This window comes from Fusarium tjaetaba (genome assembly GCF_013396195.1).
Source record: "Fusarium tjaetaba strain NRRL 66243 chromosome Unknown NRRL66243_c0000023, whole genome shotgun sequence".
In the NCBI taxonomy this organism is placed as follows: Eukaryota; Fungi; Ascomycota; class Sordariomycetes; order Hypocreales; family Nectriaceae; genus Fusarium; species Fusarium tjaetaba.
The window spans coordinates 174,563-187,296 of record NW_023501219.1 but is presented as its reverse complement, the minus strand read 5'-3'; the positions used below and the strand labels follow the sequence as shown (position 1 = coordinate 187,296).

The window sequence follows — 12,734 nt, the reverse complement described above, 5'->3', positions numbered from 1 at the left end:
GATAGGTTGCCCTAACAAAGGGGACAGTCTTCCGTTCCCGCGGCATCAGCCTTTGACGAATTTGGGTAAAGTCTGAGACTCGGTTAGAGTGAGTGGCGGACTATCGTCTGGAAGACTGTTACCCGGAGTCTGTGCGTCTCCTTTACGTTTAATACGGAAAACAGAAAGCCAGGAACCAAGCTTGATAGCAGCAGCGTATAATAAAGACCGACCCCGTTTCTGTAGTTATATCCGTCCGTTGAAGAATTCCAACTCGCTTGGTGTGCCCTTGCATGACTTTGACCCACTGGAAATGACTGCTGTACCGACGGTTGAGCCTCGCGGGCTCGGTTTGGCTCAGCTCATCACCTCTATCATCTTTGGCATTCTGACTACCGTTGTTGTATTTCTGCGGACGTTTATTCGCGTGAAGAACCGTGTTTTTGGAGCTGATGATATGTTGATGGTTATTGGATATGTTGGTTTCCCCATTCCGGATCTCTACAGGAACCATGTAGCTAACATCCAGTCGCAAGGTTTTGTTTTCAATACTTGTCGGCGTAAGCTCTCAAAGTACCTACTATGGAGCAGGCCAACGAGACGCCGTTCTTCCGGAGGGTATTTACCCTCATGGAAAGTTTGTATGCCATCCCTACCTTGTCCTTCCCTATCTCCTTGTATCTGGCTAATGAACTGGCGTTCAGTATGTCTGGCTATTCCAAATATTCTATTGCGCATCCCTCGTCTTTATAAAAGCCTCTATTTGCGACGCCCTACTGAGAATTGCTGTCATACCATGGCATCGAGTGGTTGCATGGATGACCCTTGCCATGGCAGTCATTTGCGCCATGATTGTCTTCATCGGCCTTTTCGTGCTCTGCAAGCCGTTGTCAGCAACTTGGAACGGTGATGGAAAATGCTCACCACCTTCGGTTTTGGCCATTCTGGCCTGTTTTGTCTCGGCCTCCTCTATATTGACCGACATTATCTGTGCGGCACTACCAGCATTGATGTTGTACAAAGCGCAGATGAAGTTAGCGACAAAGGTTTCTATCAGTATGGTGCTTGGACTTGGTGCTCTGTAAGTCAAACTTCTGCGACATATGTTCGTTTCACTAACTGAGTAGTGCATCTGTTGCTACAATTATTCGAATGCCATTTGTCCTGTTTTACTTCCACCCTAATCCGGACTATCTTTGTGAGTTCTTCCTGCCATTGAAATAATTCAACATATCTATCTCTAACAAGACTCAAGATCGGCATTGCCACGTCTCTCTATGGAGTACCATTGAAGCAGGAATCGGTATCATAGCCGGTTCTCTCCCCGCTTTGAGAAAGTTTGTCAAACGCTGGATTACATTTGACAGCTCAGCTCGCCAGTATTCGCCCCCGAAGCTATACGGAGGGGGATCACATGGGTTGGGTATCACCAGTCATATCGCAACCGCAAACCGTGTGAAAGGATACAACATATCACGAGACGTGGAGAATGACGGCAAGGATCACTGGGATGGTCTTGACGATGGCTCATCTAGGAAAGGGATTATGGTTACCGTGGACGTGGAGATGCATACATTGCAGAACAATGCGGAATCGATAGGATCTCGTGTCTCAGATGAGACCTATGCGAGACCAGCTTAGTTTAGTCAGGGGTCGAACTGGGAATGCCATATATTGGTAATATGTTATACTTCTTTATTCTAATAATACCAATTACTTTGATTGATCTATTCATATATAATCATAACTGTCTGCCTGTGTTGTAGTGTATCGATGACTAAGGAGCACGGTGTCATGTGCGATGTCATGCTGTGACTCATCAGCGCTCTTCTCGGCTTCAGACCGCATCTAAGTTTTGATCTCCTACCAAAATGCCTTTCTAATGATAATTTTGGGGCACTAACACCATGGAATCCGCGGATGGAGCTCATAGTGTCCAACCTAAGGACATACCTGAACAGGCAAGTCGGAAAGAAATTAAGATTTCGCAAAGCTGACCTTGTCCTCAGCTCTGGTCCCATCTCTTTCGAACAACACAAGATGGCGCCCCCATTGTAGTGATGACTTGTGGAATTGCTGGTAAGCCAGACATACTATTCAACTACTTCAATACACAGATACGGCTGCTGATCAAGATACACAGGCGCTGGAAAGTCAACCCTCGCCAAAGCTATCGTGACTCAACTTCCAAACTTCAAGCGACTTTCAAACGACCAAATAATCTACGAGTCTCATGGTCTTTACAAAATTGACTACCCCGCAGATCAGTATGAAGCATACCAAGAAGAAGCAAGCCAGAAGCTTATCGCAGAACTTGAAAGTATCCTGCAAGACAATTCCAACGATGTAGTACTAGACTTATCTTTCTACGATAAAGAGTATCGCGATGAGTACAAAGATATTGTGGAACGCAACGGCGGTCGTTGGGTACTGGTATACCTCGATGCTAGCCGAGATCTTCTGTGGAGCCGGATTCAGCGACGAAGAGCCGAGAGGGACTCACTAGACGCGAAGGACCCCGAGAGAAATGGTGACTCAGCTTTTGATATTGATGATAAGACCTTTGCCATGTATTTGGATGGATTTGAGCCACCAAGTGGCGAAGCGGAAATTGTCGTTAAAGTAGAATGATGTTGAAGGTTCCAAGGAGTGCTGAACATGCTGATGTCCTTGATATTGTCAACGTTCCCCTGTGAACCATCTATTGAGACTGATGGAAAAGCGTCGTGGCGTTCATCAGCCACTTTACTACTGATTTCGGGCATGTTCACGATGGAATGATCTACTTTCTGACAGTCTGACTTGGGAATAGCGTCGTTGCCGGATTCAACCCGAGCATCAAGTACCGTTCGGGCTTTTCCCGGGCATGCTTTGGAAGACTTCCGTGTCAGTTAGTTGGCTACCCCGCAACCCATGACTTGCAATCGGATCTCGGCAAGATACCCAGAATCACTATTTATGCATAGCTCAAGGACTAATCCGATCGTTGAAAGTCGACAACAACCGAATGTGCGCTACTGAACAGCATGGCTGCTCAACATCCCGACTTCGACGCACTTCCGCTGGACAAGAATGGCCCTCGGGGTAATGCATGGGGACTTTGGGGGGAAGACGACCAGCTGGGGACTCTGAACTATTTGACAGATGAAGTAGTTGGACAAGCAGCTAGAGAGAACTTCAAGATCGGGACCAGGCTGTCATTGAAGTAAGTAAGGTCGTGGTGGGAGTACAGTACACTGACGCTAACTTACGATGAAGCTGGTCAATGAAGGGAGCCTCATATCCCAAATTCGCTCGCAAGAACCTGGATCTGAAATTGATCAATAAGGCTCCTCTGAAGCACGCCCATGACGATGAAGTGAGCTTCCTTCACCCGCACCGAGCCTTCTGAAGCTGACCGTAACGTGACAGTGGAGCTTCAACTCGCAGTGCAGCTCACAGTGGGATGGATTCCGGCATTACGCCTACCAAAACGAGGCAGTAGGTTCGCCGTAGCTTTCCCTTAGCCAAGACTAACAGCATAGTTGTACTATATGGGCCGCAAAGCCGAAGAGTTTGCCGCATCGGACCACCCGAACAGCATCCACCGTATGATCCGACTCATTTAGGAACGCAGAAAGCTGTAGACTGACCTGTTATAGATGTCTCAGCCAAAGGCATTGCGGGGCGCGCTGTCTTCATTGACTGGTACTCATGGGCGCTCGCCCAGGGCTTCGAAATTGATGCCATGTCATCATACGAGATCCCCTTCGACCAGATCGTCAAAACTCTTGAGTTTCAAAACATGAGCCTTGAATCTCTGCGAGCGGGAGACATTATCGTTATCCGCTTCGGATACTTGTATCAGTACGAGAACATGGATGCTGCTAAGCGCGAGTATCTCGACAAGCTTTACCAAACGCAAAAGCCTGACAACATTGGTCTCAAGCCATCTGAAGAACTCCTAAGGTTCCTCTGGGATACCAAAATTGCGGCGATCTGTGGAGACGCACGGTCATTGGAAGTCTGGCCATGTAAGGATCTGGAATGGCACTTGCATGAGTGGCTTCTGGCGGGCTGGGGTATGCCCATCGGAGAACTATTCTACCTGGAAGAACTTTCCAAAACATGCAAGAGACTAGGGAGATACACTTTCTTCATGTCAAGTTCGCCGATGAACGTGAGTTTGTTCTTCGACAGTCATGTTCGAAGCTGCTAATCTTGGATAGGTACCTGGGGCTGTTGCAAGCCCGCCAAATGCACTTGCATTCTTTTGAGATGGCGGTTTGTGATAGAATGATAACGTAGCTACTATACATGAATGCATATGGATGCACTGATGAATATTTGCTGGGGTGATAAATGCATGCGATATGTCAATCCAGTATCATGTCTCCCAAACTTACTTCTTTGATCCCGTAATTCCTTGTCTGTCTATCTCCAAGGGAACTTCGAATACGACAAACACCAAGGCCCATGCAAATGAATATTGGACCCGCCCCGAAATTGCCTTTCCAAAAAACTAAGTCTTTCCTTGGGAACCAGGTCGTTTCCCGAGGTCGGAGAATGCCCGATGGATATCGTATTCCGTCGAGTCAACGAAACCACTCCGAGCAAGGCAACGTTCGCTCGCTTGACGTGACTCAGGTAAGGAAGAACCTGGCCAGTTAGCCAGCACAAAGTCCTCTCTAGCTTATTGAGGTGAGATGCGGGGTCCCCACGGGGTCGAGGTCCGGGATCAGTAGCACCGGAGCGCACCCGATGGACAGAGTTGCTTTGATCTCCATGATTCAGGTCAACATATATACCACTCTTAAGCCCGTGGAAGATTGAGTAAGTTGGAAAAGGTCACTCCGAAATCCATGAGACGCCCCCCAACGAGCCATGGAACAAAGCAACAACAAAGCCCTGGAGCCGATCAAGGTAGACGACAAGTTCGTCGAGCACGCTCCTGATGCGTATCCAGGTCTATCACCAGAAGATGCCGAGTTTATGAGGGGGTATGAAGGAAAGGCCGGCAAGAAAGTCGTCAAAAAGGTAGGCTCACAACATGCGACGAAGGAGCTTCGACTGACGCGCGCAGATTGACTTTCGACTCCTCCCCATCATGGCCGTTTTATATCTTCTTGCGCATATCGACCGAGGAAATATTGGAAATGCGAAAATCGAGGGGATGGACAAAGACCTTGGCCTTGTTGGAAACCAGTACAACATCGCCAGCACCATCTTCTTCGTGCCCTACATCATTTTCGGTGAGTCTCCACAAGATATCGCAGGGTGATTTACTGACAAGCTTCAGAGGTGCCTTCCAATATTGTATTGAAGAAGGTCAGAGCGAGTATCTGGTTGTCGTTCTTGATTATCTGCTGGGGAATCGTCATGACGTGCATGGGAGTGGTGCAGAACTTTCAAGGCCTCGTCGCATGCCGAGTAATTCTCGGAGTATTTGAGGCAAGTGGCACTTCCTTCTTCTGCTCCACCATGCTGACTCGTAGGATAGGCAGGTTTCTTCCCGGGCGCCGTGTTCATCGTCTCGAGCTGGTACCCCCGTCATGAGCTTCAGCAACGTCTCGCCATCTTCTACACAGCTTCAGCATTCTCTGGTGCCCTCAGTGGCCTTTTGGCTTTCGGAATCGCTCGTCTCGATGGTGCGAGAGGTATTGCTGGATGGCGCTGGATCTTTCTCATTGAAGGAGCCGTGACTGTCGCAGCTGGTCTGGTGATGCCGCTCCTCATCATTGACACTCCCGAAAGAGCGAAGTGGCTTTCGGAGGACGAGAAGCGATTCGTGGACCTTCGCTTACGTCTCTCCGGTGTGAGATCTAATACCGAAGAGGGCGACAAGTTCTCGTGGAAGCTGCTCTTCAAAACCATGGTTGACTGGAAGGTGTTGCTGGGAATCATCCTCGCTTGGGCTAATTCTGTCCCCAACGCTGCTTTCAAGTTCACCATGCCCCAGATCATCAAGCAGCTTGGTTTCTCGACTGCGCAATCACAACTTTTGACGATGCCTCCATATGTATGCGGTGGCATTGCTGCATGGTTGTCGGGAAGATTCTCGGATCGTTTATCGTGGCGTATGCCTTTCATTGTGGGGCCCATGTCTGTACTTCTTGTCGCCCTGGCCGTGCTGTTCAATTACTCAAAGAATGTGGCGGATAATGTTCCAGCCATGTATGTCGGTGTCATACTGGCTCAGATCGGTATTTATCCACTTCTCCCGGGTATCAGCGCATGGACAGGTAACAACCTTGCACCGTCATGGAAGAGATCTATTGGTCTGGCTTGGCTTTTGGCTGCAGGAAATGTTGGCAGTAAGTTCACCTATGAGAACCTCATTATCAGCATCGTCTTTAACATAACAATAGGCCTCATTGGAACAAACATCTTTCTCGATAGAGAAGGCCCTCGATATCCGACAGGGTATGGGGTTTCGCTCGGAATTATCTGCCTGGCTGCTTCCTGCGCTCTGCTCATGGAGTTTTGTCTCTGGAAGTCGAACAAAGCCCGGGCTCAGCTTTCTGAAGCGGAAATACGTCAGAAGTATTCTCAGGAGGAGCTAGATGCTATGGGAGAGCGAAGCCCGTTGTACAAGTATACGCTTTAGTTGGGGAGAGCGTGCCGTACCATGTATCGTGGAAAGAATTGCAGGACGAAACGGAAGCCGCCCAACCCATTATCCCTCCAGGCGCTATTGATGGCACCGCCACGCCGCTAAGCACGCTTTAGGTATATAAAGCATAGCGCTTGTCTTGGGACTGTACAGAGGTTTGCAGGAATCGATTGGCTTGTATGGGTCGATTGAAGAGTGAAAAACAAGCATATTCTGTGTATCACTACCTGAGTCAGTATTGAATGTACTGAGGCCTCACTTACTCTTTTGTGATGATGTTGGAAATCGAGGTGCTGCGATTTCGCAAAACCCCCATTTCCCGTTGGCTTGCATGAAGGATTGGCTAATGCCATTACCCGGAATCCTGTCAGCCCTAAGATGCCGAGATAGCCTTGATCCCGCAGTTGAACTTTATATAAAGACTGTGACATAATCTTGAAGTTTACCGAAAAGACCGTTCTGTATAATTGTAGTTGCTGCGTGCGATCTCGTGGGTTGATAGTGCGATCATGGCAAGCCGAATTATTGCATTTCTCATCACTTCTCAGAGAGCTGTGGCTTCTGAGGTTCCTATTGTAGATCTTGGCTATGCGCTTTACCAAGGATCTGTGGAAGAGGTAAAAAGGAAGACGGTCGATGATGTGACACCGCGGACATGACTGGCGTGAAGGGATCGTCGTACATGTACAACTTCTCCAACATCAGATATGGTGAACCACCGATAGGTGATCTTAGATTGTACGTACCGCGCTGCGCAAAGCGAACCTGCGACTGCCGATATACTGACTTGAAAGCGCGAAACCTGTGGCTCCCAAAGGGCGCAACGTCTTAATAGACAAAGGCGACGTTGGCCGCGTTTGTCCCCAGGCGATGGCCGCATGGGAAATATACACTTCGTTCACAGGACCAGACTTCCTGAGTGGCAAGATCTCACCTCTCACTGAAGATCAAAGACATGCCCTCAAAGAGCCCTCAGATCTGAAGATACCGATAGATCCCAGGGAAACAGAAGACTGTCTCTTTCTCGATGTTGTCACTCCCATCGAGACTTTCGAAAGTCCATTGAAGAAACTGGCGCCGGTGATATTCTGGCTTTCGGGAGGTGGATATACGAATGGTGAGAAAGGCTGGTTTGGCCCCGCGGGGCTCATCAAGGCGAGCTATGCGTCGAGTTCGGAAGGCTTGGTCTTTGTTTCTGCAAACTATCGAGTATGTTGCGGTTAGCTGGGTTCAAGGAAGGTAGAAGGCTGACGACTCACAGCTTGGTGCTCTTGGATGACTTGCTGGATCGAAATTGGACTCCGGTAATGATGTGAATCGATCTGGTACTGATGATGTTAGCTGATGAGCAGTTCAGAGACGATGGTAGCCAATCCGCGCGGCACTTTACGACCAGCGACTGACCCTTGAATGGATCCAAGAGAACATCAATCAGTTCGGCGGCGATCCAACTCGTGTGACCATCATGGGCGACTCAGCTGGAGGTTTGTCTTTTATGGTCCATGGAGGCGGGCTTCAAAGTTGACCGGAACTTGACAGGAGCCAGTATTTATCATCACTTGACCGCCTTTGGAGGCAGAGATGAGAAGACACTCTTCCAGCGCCCAATCCCTCAGAGTACTGGCTGGTAAGGAGAGCAAAGACTCATGCTGTACTTGGCTGACGCCCTTAGAGTTCATATCGCAAATGGAAAGCTCGAGGGTGATGTGATCGACGAGTTCCTCGCTCTTGCAAAGGTGACAGATCTGGAAGCGGCTAGAAAACTGTCAATTGAAGAGGTTCAAAAAGCAAACAGGCTTCTGATCTCAAACTCTGTTTGGGGAGCAAGTACGATAGGTCCATTTGTGGATGGGATATACGTACCAGAAAACCCGGATAAGCTGTTTGCAGAAGGGAGGTATATCCAGAATGTGGATCTGTTGATTGGCTTCAACGAAGATGAAGGGCTGATCTTCACATCTCCCGAGTCGAGTGACGATGCTGGGTACCGCAAGTCGCTGGAGTCAACGTACTCGAACGCCAGCCCTGAGATACTTGACCACATCGAGACGACGCTCTACCCACCAGTGTTTGACGGAAGCTATGGGTACACGAACCAAACAGGTCGTGCCTTCATCACCAAGGCCGAGTCAGAGTTCACCTGCAAGTACGGATTCTTACAGGCCGCGTATGGAAACAGAGCCAAGAGTTACCGCTTCAACGTCTACCCCGGCCTTCACGGGAGCGAGATTCACTATACCTTCTACAATGGCCCGGATCGGAATCCAGAGGTTGATGAAGGTATTGCTGTTGGGTTTCAGGAGCTTCTGACGAGTTTTGCGGCGACTGGAAACGCGACTTCGCTGGCTGCTCCTCAGGGGGTACCGGTGTACGGGGAAGAGAGGCGTATGCTTTACATCGGTAACGGGGGCTTCACTATCGCGACGGATGAGACTGTTCCTGAGCGTTGTAAGTTCTGGCAGAGTGGGATTTATCTGTGAGTTTGTATCGTTACCGTAATCATCGTGCCAACATTTGATCGTTGATGAGATGCATGCGGCAGTCATCTGCTTTTGACTTGGGTATCTGGGCTTGCGGAGATCGGAGTGTGAAATTGGCTGTTGTTTGTGGTTGAGAACATCACACGACGAGTTTGGAAGAGATGGTATGGCAACGGGGATTTGGAGGCGTCGGGAAAAACAAGGGGAGAGGAGTTCATCTTTTGGTGCTGTTATGTGTTCGGGGGTTTCATCTAACTAAAGTCTGCTTGACACTGCTGTCCTCTGCTGTTCCTACGTGATCTACGCTGTGTTATGTTCCATGGAGAGGCCCTTGAATCACTGGGTAGTGGGGCATTGATGGGATGATACCCCTCATCGCCCCCTAGGTCTGGCTGAGAAGGATTTCTTTCGAACACCAACGCAAACTTCATCTTCACCACCTCTCAAATCTCATCACTGATTCACCACCCACGATGCCGGCGCCTCAGTCCCTTCACGGGCTGAGCGTAGAGAACTCGTGGTTTGCAAAGCATCCAGTCTTCTGGACCTCTCAGCACCTCGATCTCCTCGGCATTCGCTTCGAGCACCTCGATGGTCCTCGCCACGCGGTACAACCTCGCCGAGAGAATTCCGTGAAGCTTGTCCCAGTCAAGATTATTTTCCACATCATGCGCTTTGCCTCGGTTTGGGAACCTGAAGACAAGCTTGAGTCGGCCTTTTATCTTCTTTGTGTCCCGGGAAGCCCTCTGATGCCCAGTTCCAATCCGTAAGTTGACTTTCATTCCCCTTGCCAGACCTCGAGAACTGACTTGGTCTATTTGAACGTGAACAGCCCGAAGTTCTTCTACGCGAAACGCGCCGCTCATGAAACACTGAGCTATGTCTTTCATGTAGACAGACCCTCTCCCCGAACTCAGCCCCCGGTAGTCGGGTTCACTTACTATCGGGCCTTCAACTGGGATCGTAAAAGACGCTTCACTCCCAGAAAGCATCCCATGTCCGAATACGGTGAAACCAACGGCCCAGTCGAGAGAATTTGCAAGATTCTCTTGCGTAAGGTCACCCCACAGAAGTGGGAGGAGGACCCCTACATCCTCTGTCTGCTGTTGTCGCTCGCACAAGCGCAGGCAATCGAACAGAAGAAGAAGAAAGAAAAGCCGGACACTTTCCCTGTACGTTTATTTACTCTATCGCTGATGACTTTACTGACTTTCAAAAGGTGCGACTCCTCGTGGCTGTCGACGGAGACACGGATTTCGCCCACGTCTTCCAGGCTGAGATTGACGCCCGTATCCTCATAGCATTCAAGAAGCCGACATTCAATTTCAATGGAGTCCCATGGCCGACAGTTGTTCACTCGAAGGTGGCTTACGGCCCTTACCAGACTTTTCCGGATCGCCTCCTTGCGGAGGTGCTTGGGTCTTAGATGACGCAGGTGTAGGAAAGGGTTGTGGACGGAGTGTGAATGTCTCAAGCTGAGAAGCGAAAGGATGAGGGCGGCGCAAAATTCTTGTTGCAAAGAGTCAAGGCCCAGATTGAGAATGTGCCTCTTACCATGGATGGATAGGTACGAGTGCCTTGCGCCAGTGGCAAAGGATTCTTTAGTGAGTTCAATTGACCAACATCAACCTTCAAACCTTGAGCCATGATTTCTCCTTTCCACTGTTTCTCAGCTGAGCAACCATGTGTGAATCTATGATTTGAAAATTAGAGAGAAAAATGTCTTTAATGATGAACAGTCCAGATAAAAGTGTTCCGTCCACGTCCTCTTCTCCGTTGTTCGGTCTCCGAAAGGCAAGTTTCTTCGAACACAACCAGAACAATTCGTTGACGACACCGACGCAGTACAATGAGCGAACATCATAGGCACCATATTTAAAGTCCTTCAACACTTTTACCTTTCGAAAACTCTCCTTCCCGTCCCTTGGTCAGAGATGAGAGTTTAAGGTTATATACCTTTGAGTCTCTTCCTTTTGCAAACCTTTAATCACCTCTTTAACCAGGCTGAAGTCTAACCTTGTGGTCCAGCAGGTAGCCACACACCTTCCCACTGGCAGAAGAAAGAACTCCCAACTTTCAAATAAGGACATATGAATAACTTGCTCACTGGTATCAAACTTCCTAGCGCTTCTAGTTATTTACTATAAATGACCTCGGCTTTCCTTGCTCCCTCCGCATTCCCCCCATCATTCACACCATTCCGCTGACTTCGGAACTGCACTAGCACTACACGACATCTGCCACGCCCTTGCTGCCTATCGAACTATATAAGCAAGATGGATCCCTTCAACAACCTCCCTGCTGAGGTCCGAGTCAAGATCCTCGGATCTATTCACTCATATGCAACAACCGCTCGATTGATTCGAGCCTCACCGATCATGCTGGCCCAGCATACGACTACTGAGTCAAGTAATCTACGAGAATACCTGTCGCAACTCATGGGCACCGAAGTAAAGGATCACGAACTTCTCCAAGACGCTCTAGCGATCATTGAATTGAGCGAGAATCACCACCAAGACCATATCTGCGATATTTTGCGCGAATGGAAAGCCAAGACTCTCCCATTACCTTTTGGTCGAGGTGACGACCGCACAGTCACCAAGCTTCGGCTATTGTTCGAGCGCATGAGCGAGTTCATCGACGACTACCTCAGCAAGGCAACAGCTCAGAATACTGCCGAGGCGTATCTTCAGGGCCCGCACCGTACATACATCGATACCGTTGACCCGCAGCGCATCACTCTGCTTGACCTGAACCCGCGGGAGAGACTTCGTTTCTTTCAAGTGTTTATCAAGTTCGAGGTCCTCTGCAAGTTAAACAGCCAGCTGGTCTGCAAAGCAATGGCCACGATTCGAATGGAGGTGCCGAAACTGAGCAGCTGGGAGAAAGAGGCTTCGATGTGCGTATATGAGTACATGAGAGCATCCTATAGCGCTATGTTTGCCCAGTGTGTAGGTGTAGAGAAGTTCAAGGACTACAAGGAGTTTTGTGATCTTCAGAGGCAGAGCAACCGCGAGACAGCATTCTTTGTCGAGACAATGTGCTACGATACCCGTTACCCCTTTCTTTGCTGCAAGATTCCCAAGTATGCCACCGATTTCGCCAAGTCGTTACCTTGGTGTGGGTTTGATGTGTTGTCGGACCTGATGACGAAGGCGAAGACAGAACACAAACCCATGTGGATTGCCAAGATGTGTTCAAGATATGACAGGATGAGCTACGGCTCGTTTCAGTACGTTGTTGAGACTCAGATAGATAGAGCCCCACAGAATCAACGCTCACAAAATCTCAGTCCCAGCGAGGCAGAAGCCCAGCGAATCCAGAGAGAGCAACGCACCATCCACCGACAGAGAGCCCGGGCATTCTTCGACGACGCGAGATTGTGCCCTGGACAAGAAGCCCACTTCCCGACAGAAGAAGAGATAAAGACAGAGGTTGCGAGACTGGAAATCGAACGGAGAATGAAGGCGAAGAAGGAATGGGAGGAGTACTTTGCCAAGCAAAGGTCTAGTCCTCCTTGGTACAAGGACCCCGAAACGTTAATCGACCCGAATAGTTATATCAAGAACAGGGACAGGGAAAGACAAGAAGATACGGAGATTTATGACGGACCTTTGACTCCTCCGCCATTCTTTGCATTGCCCGAGGCGAGACACAGTGGATGAACTCGAGGGGCACACAGA

General features: G+C 49.2%; 6 protein-coding genes across 6 annotated transcripts; all 6 read left to right on the top strand.

Annotated features, from left to right (window-relative positions):
- Window positions 1–827: 827 nt before the first annotated feature.
- FTJAE_1112 (integral membrane protein PTH11) lies at window positions 828–1,620 on the top strand (the record flags this gene model as incomplete). Its single annotated transcript, XM_037344030.1, has 3 exons — window positions 828–1,060; window positions 1,107–1,177; window positions 1,235–1,620. 3 exons carry the CDS (start codon window positions 828–830, stop codon window positions 1,618–1,620), a joined length of 690 nt encoding a protein of 229 aa, XP_037211797.1.
- A 419-nt stretch (window positions 1,621–2,039) lies between these two features.
- Window positions 2,040–2,610, top strand: FTJAE_1111 (ATP GTP-binding protein; the record flags this gene model as incomplete). The annotated part of the gene is made up of 2 exons (XM_037344019.1): window positions 2,040–2,058; window positions 2,123–2,610. The coding sequence occupies 2 exons, from the start codon at window positions 2,040–2,042 to the stop codon at window positions 2,608–2,610; spliced, it is 507 nt and encodes a 168-aa protein (XP_037211796.1).
- Window positions 2,611–3,005: 395 nt separating this feature from the next.
- On the top strand, window positions 3,006–4,235 carry FTJAE_1110 (uncharacterized protein; the record flags this gene model as incomplete). Its single annotated transcript, XM_037344008.1, has 6 exons — window positions 3,006–3,184; window positions 3,238–3,337; window positions 3,391–3,459; window positions 3,504–3,567; window positions 3,621–4,138; window positions 4,188–4,235. The coding sequence occupies 6 exons, from the start codon at window positions 3,006–3,008 to the stop codon at window positions 4,233–4,235; spliced, it is 978 nt and encodes a 325-aa protein (XP_037211795.1).
- Window positions 4,236–4,842: 607 nt separating this feature from the next.
- Window positions 4,843–6,565, top strand: FTJAE_1109 (tartrate transporter; the record flags this gene model as incomplete). Its single annotated transcript, XM_037343996.1, has 5 exons — window positions 4,843–4,995; window positions 5,042–5,210; window positions 5,258–5,388; window positions 5,459–6,272; window positions 6,327–6,565. The coding sequence occupies 5 exons, from the start codon at window positions 4,843–4,845 to the stop codon at window positions 6,563–6,565; spliced, it is 1,506 nt and encodes a 501-aa protein (XP_037211794.1).
- A 661-nt stretch (window positions 6,566–7,226) lies between these two features.
- Window positions 7,227–10,477, top strand: FTJAE_1108 (carboxylesterase type B; the record flags this gene model as incomplete). The annotated part of the gene is made up of 7 exons (XM_037343985.1): window positions 7,227–7,309; window positions 7,366–7,780; window positions 7,968–8,055; window positions 8,246–9,019; window positions 9,589–9,817; window positions 9,884–10,223; window positions 10,271–10,477. 7 exons carry the CDS (start codon window positions 7,227–7,229, stop codon window positions 10,475–10,477), a joined length of 2,136 nt encoding a protein of 711 aa, XP_037211793.1.
- Window positions 10,478–11,327: 850 nt separating this feature from the next.
- Window positions 11,328–12,716, top strand: FTJAE_1107 (uncharacterized protein; the record flags this gene model as incomplete). The annotated part of the gene is made up of 1 exon (XM_037343974.1): window positions 11,328–12,716. The coding sequence occupies one exon, from the start codon at window positions 11,328–11,330 to the stop codon at window positions 12,714–12,716; it is 1,389 nt and encodes a 462-aa protein (XP_037211792.1).
- Between the last annotated feature and the right edge of the window lie 18 nt (window positions 12,717–12,734).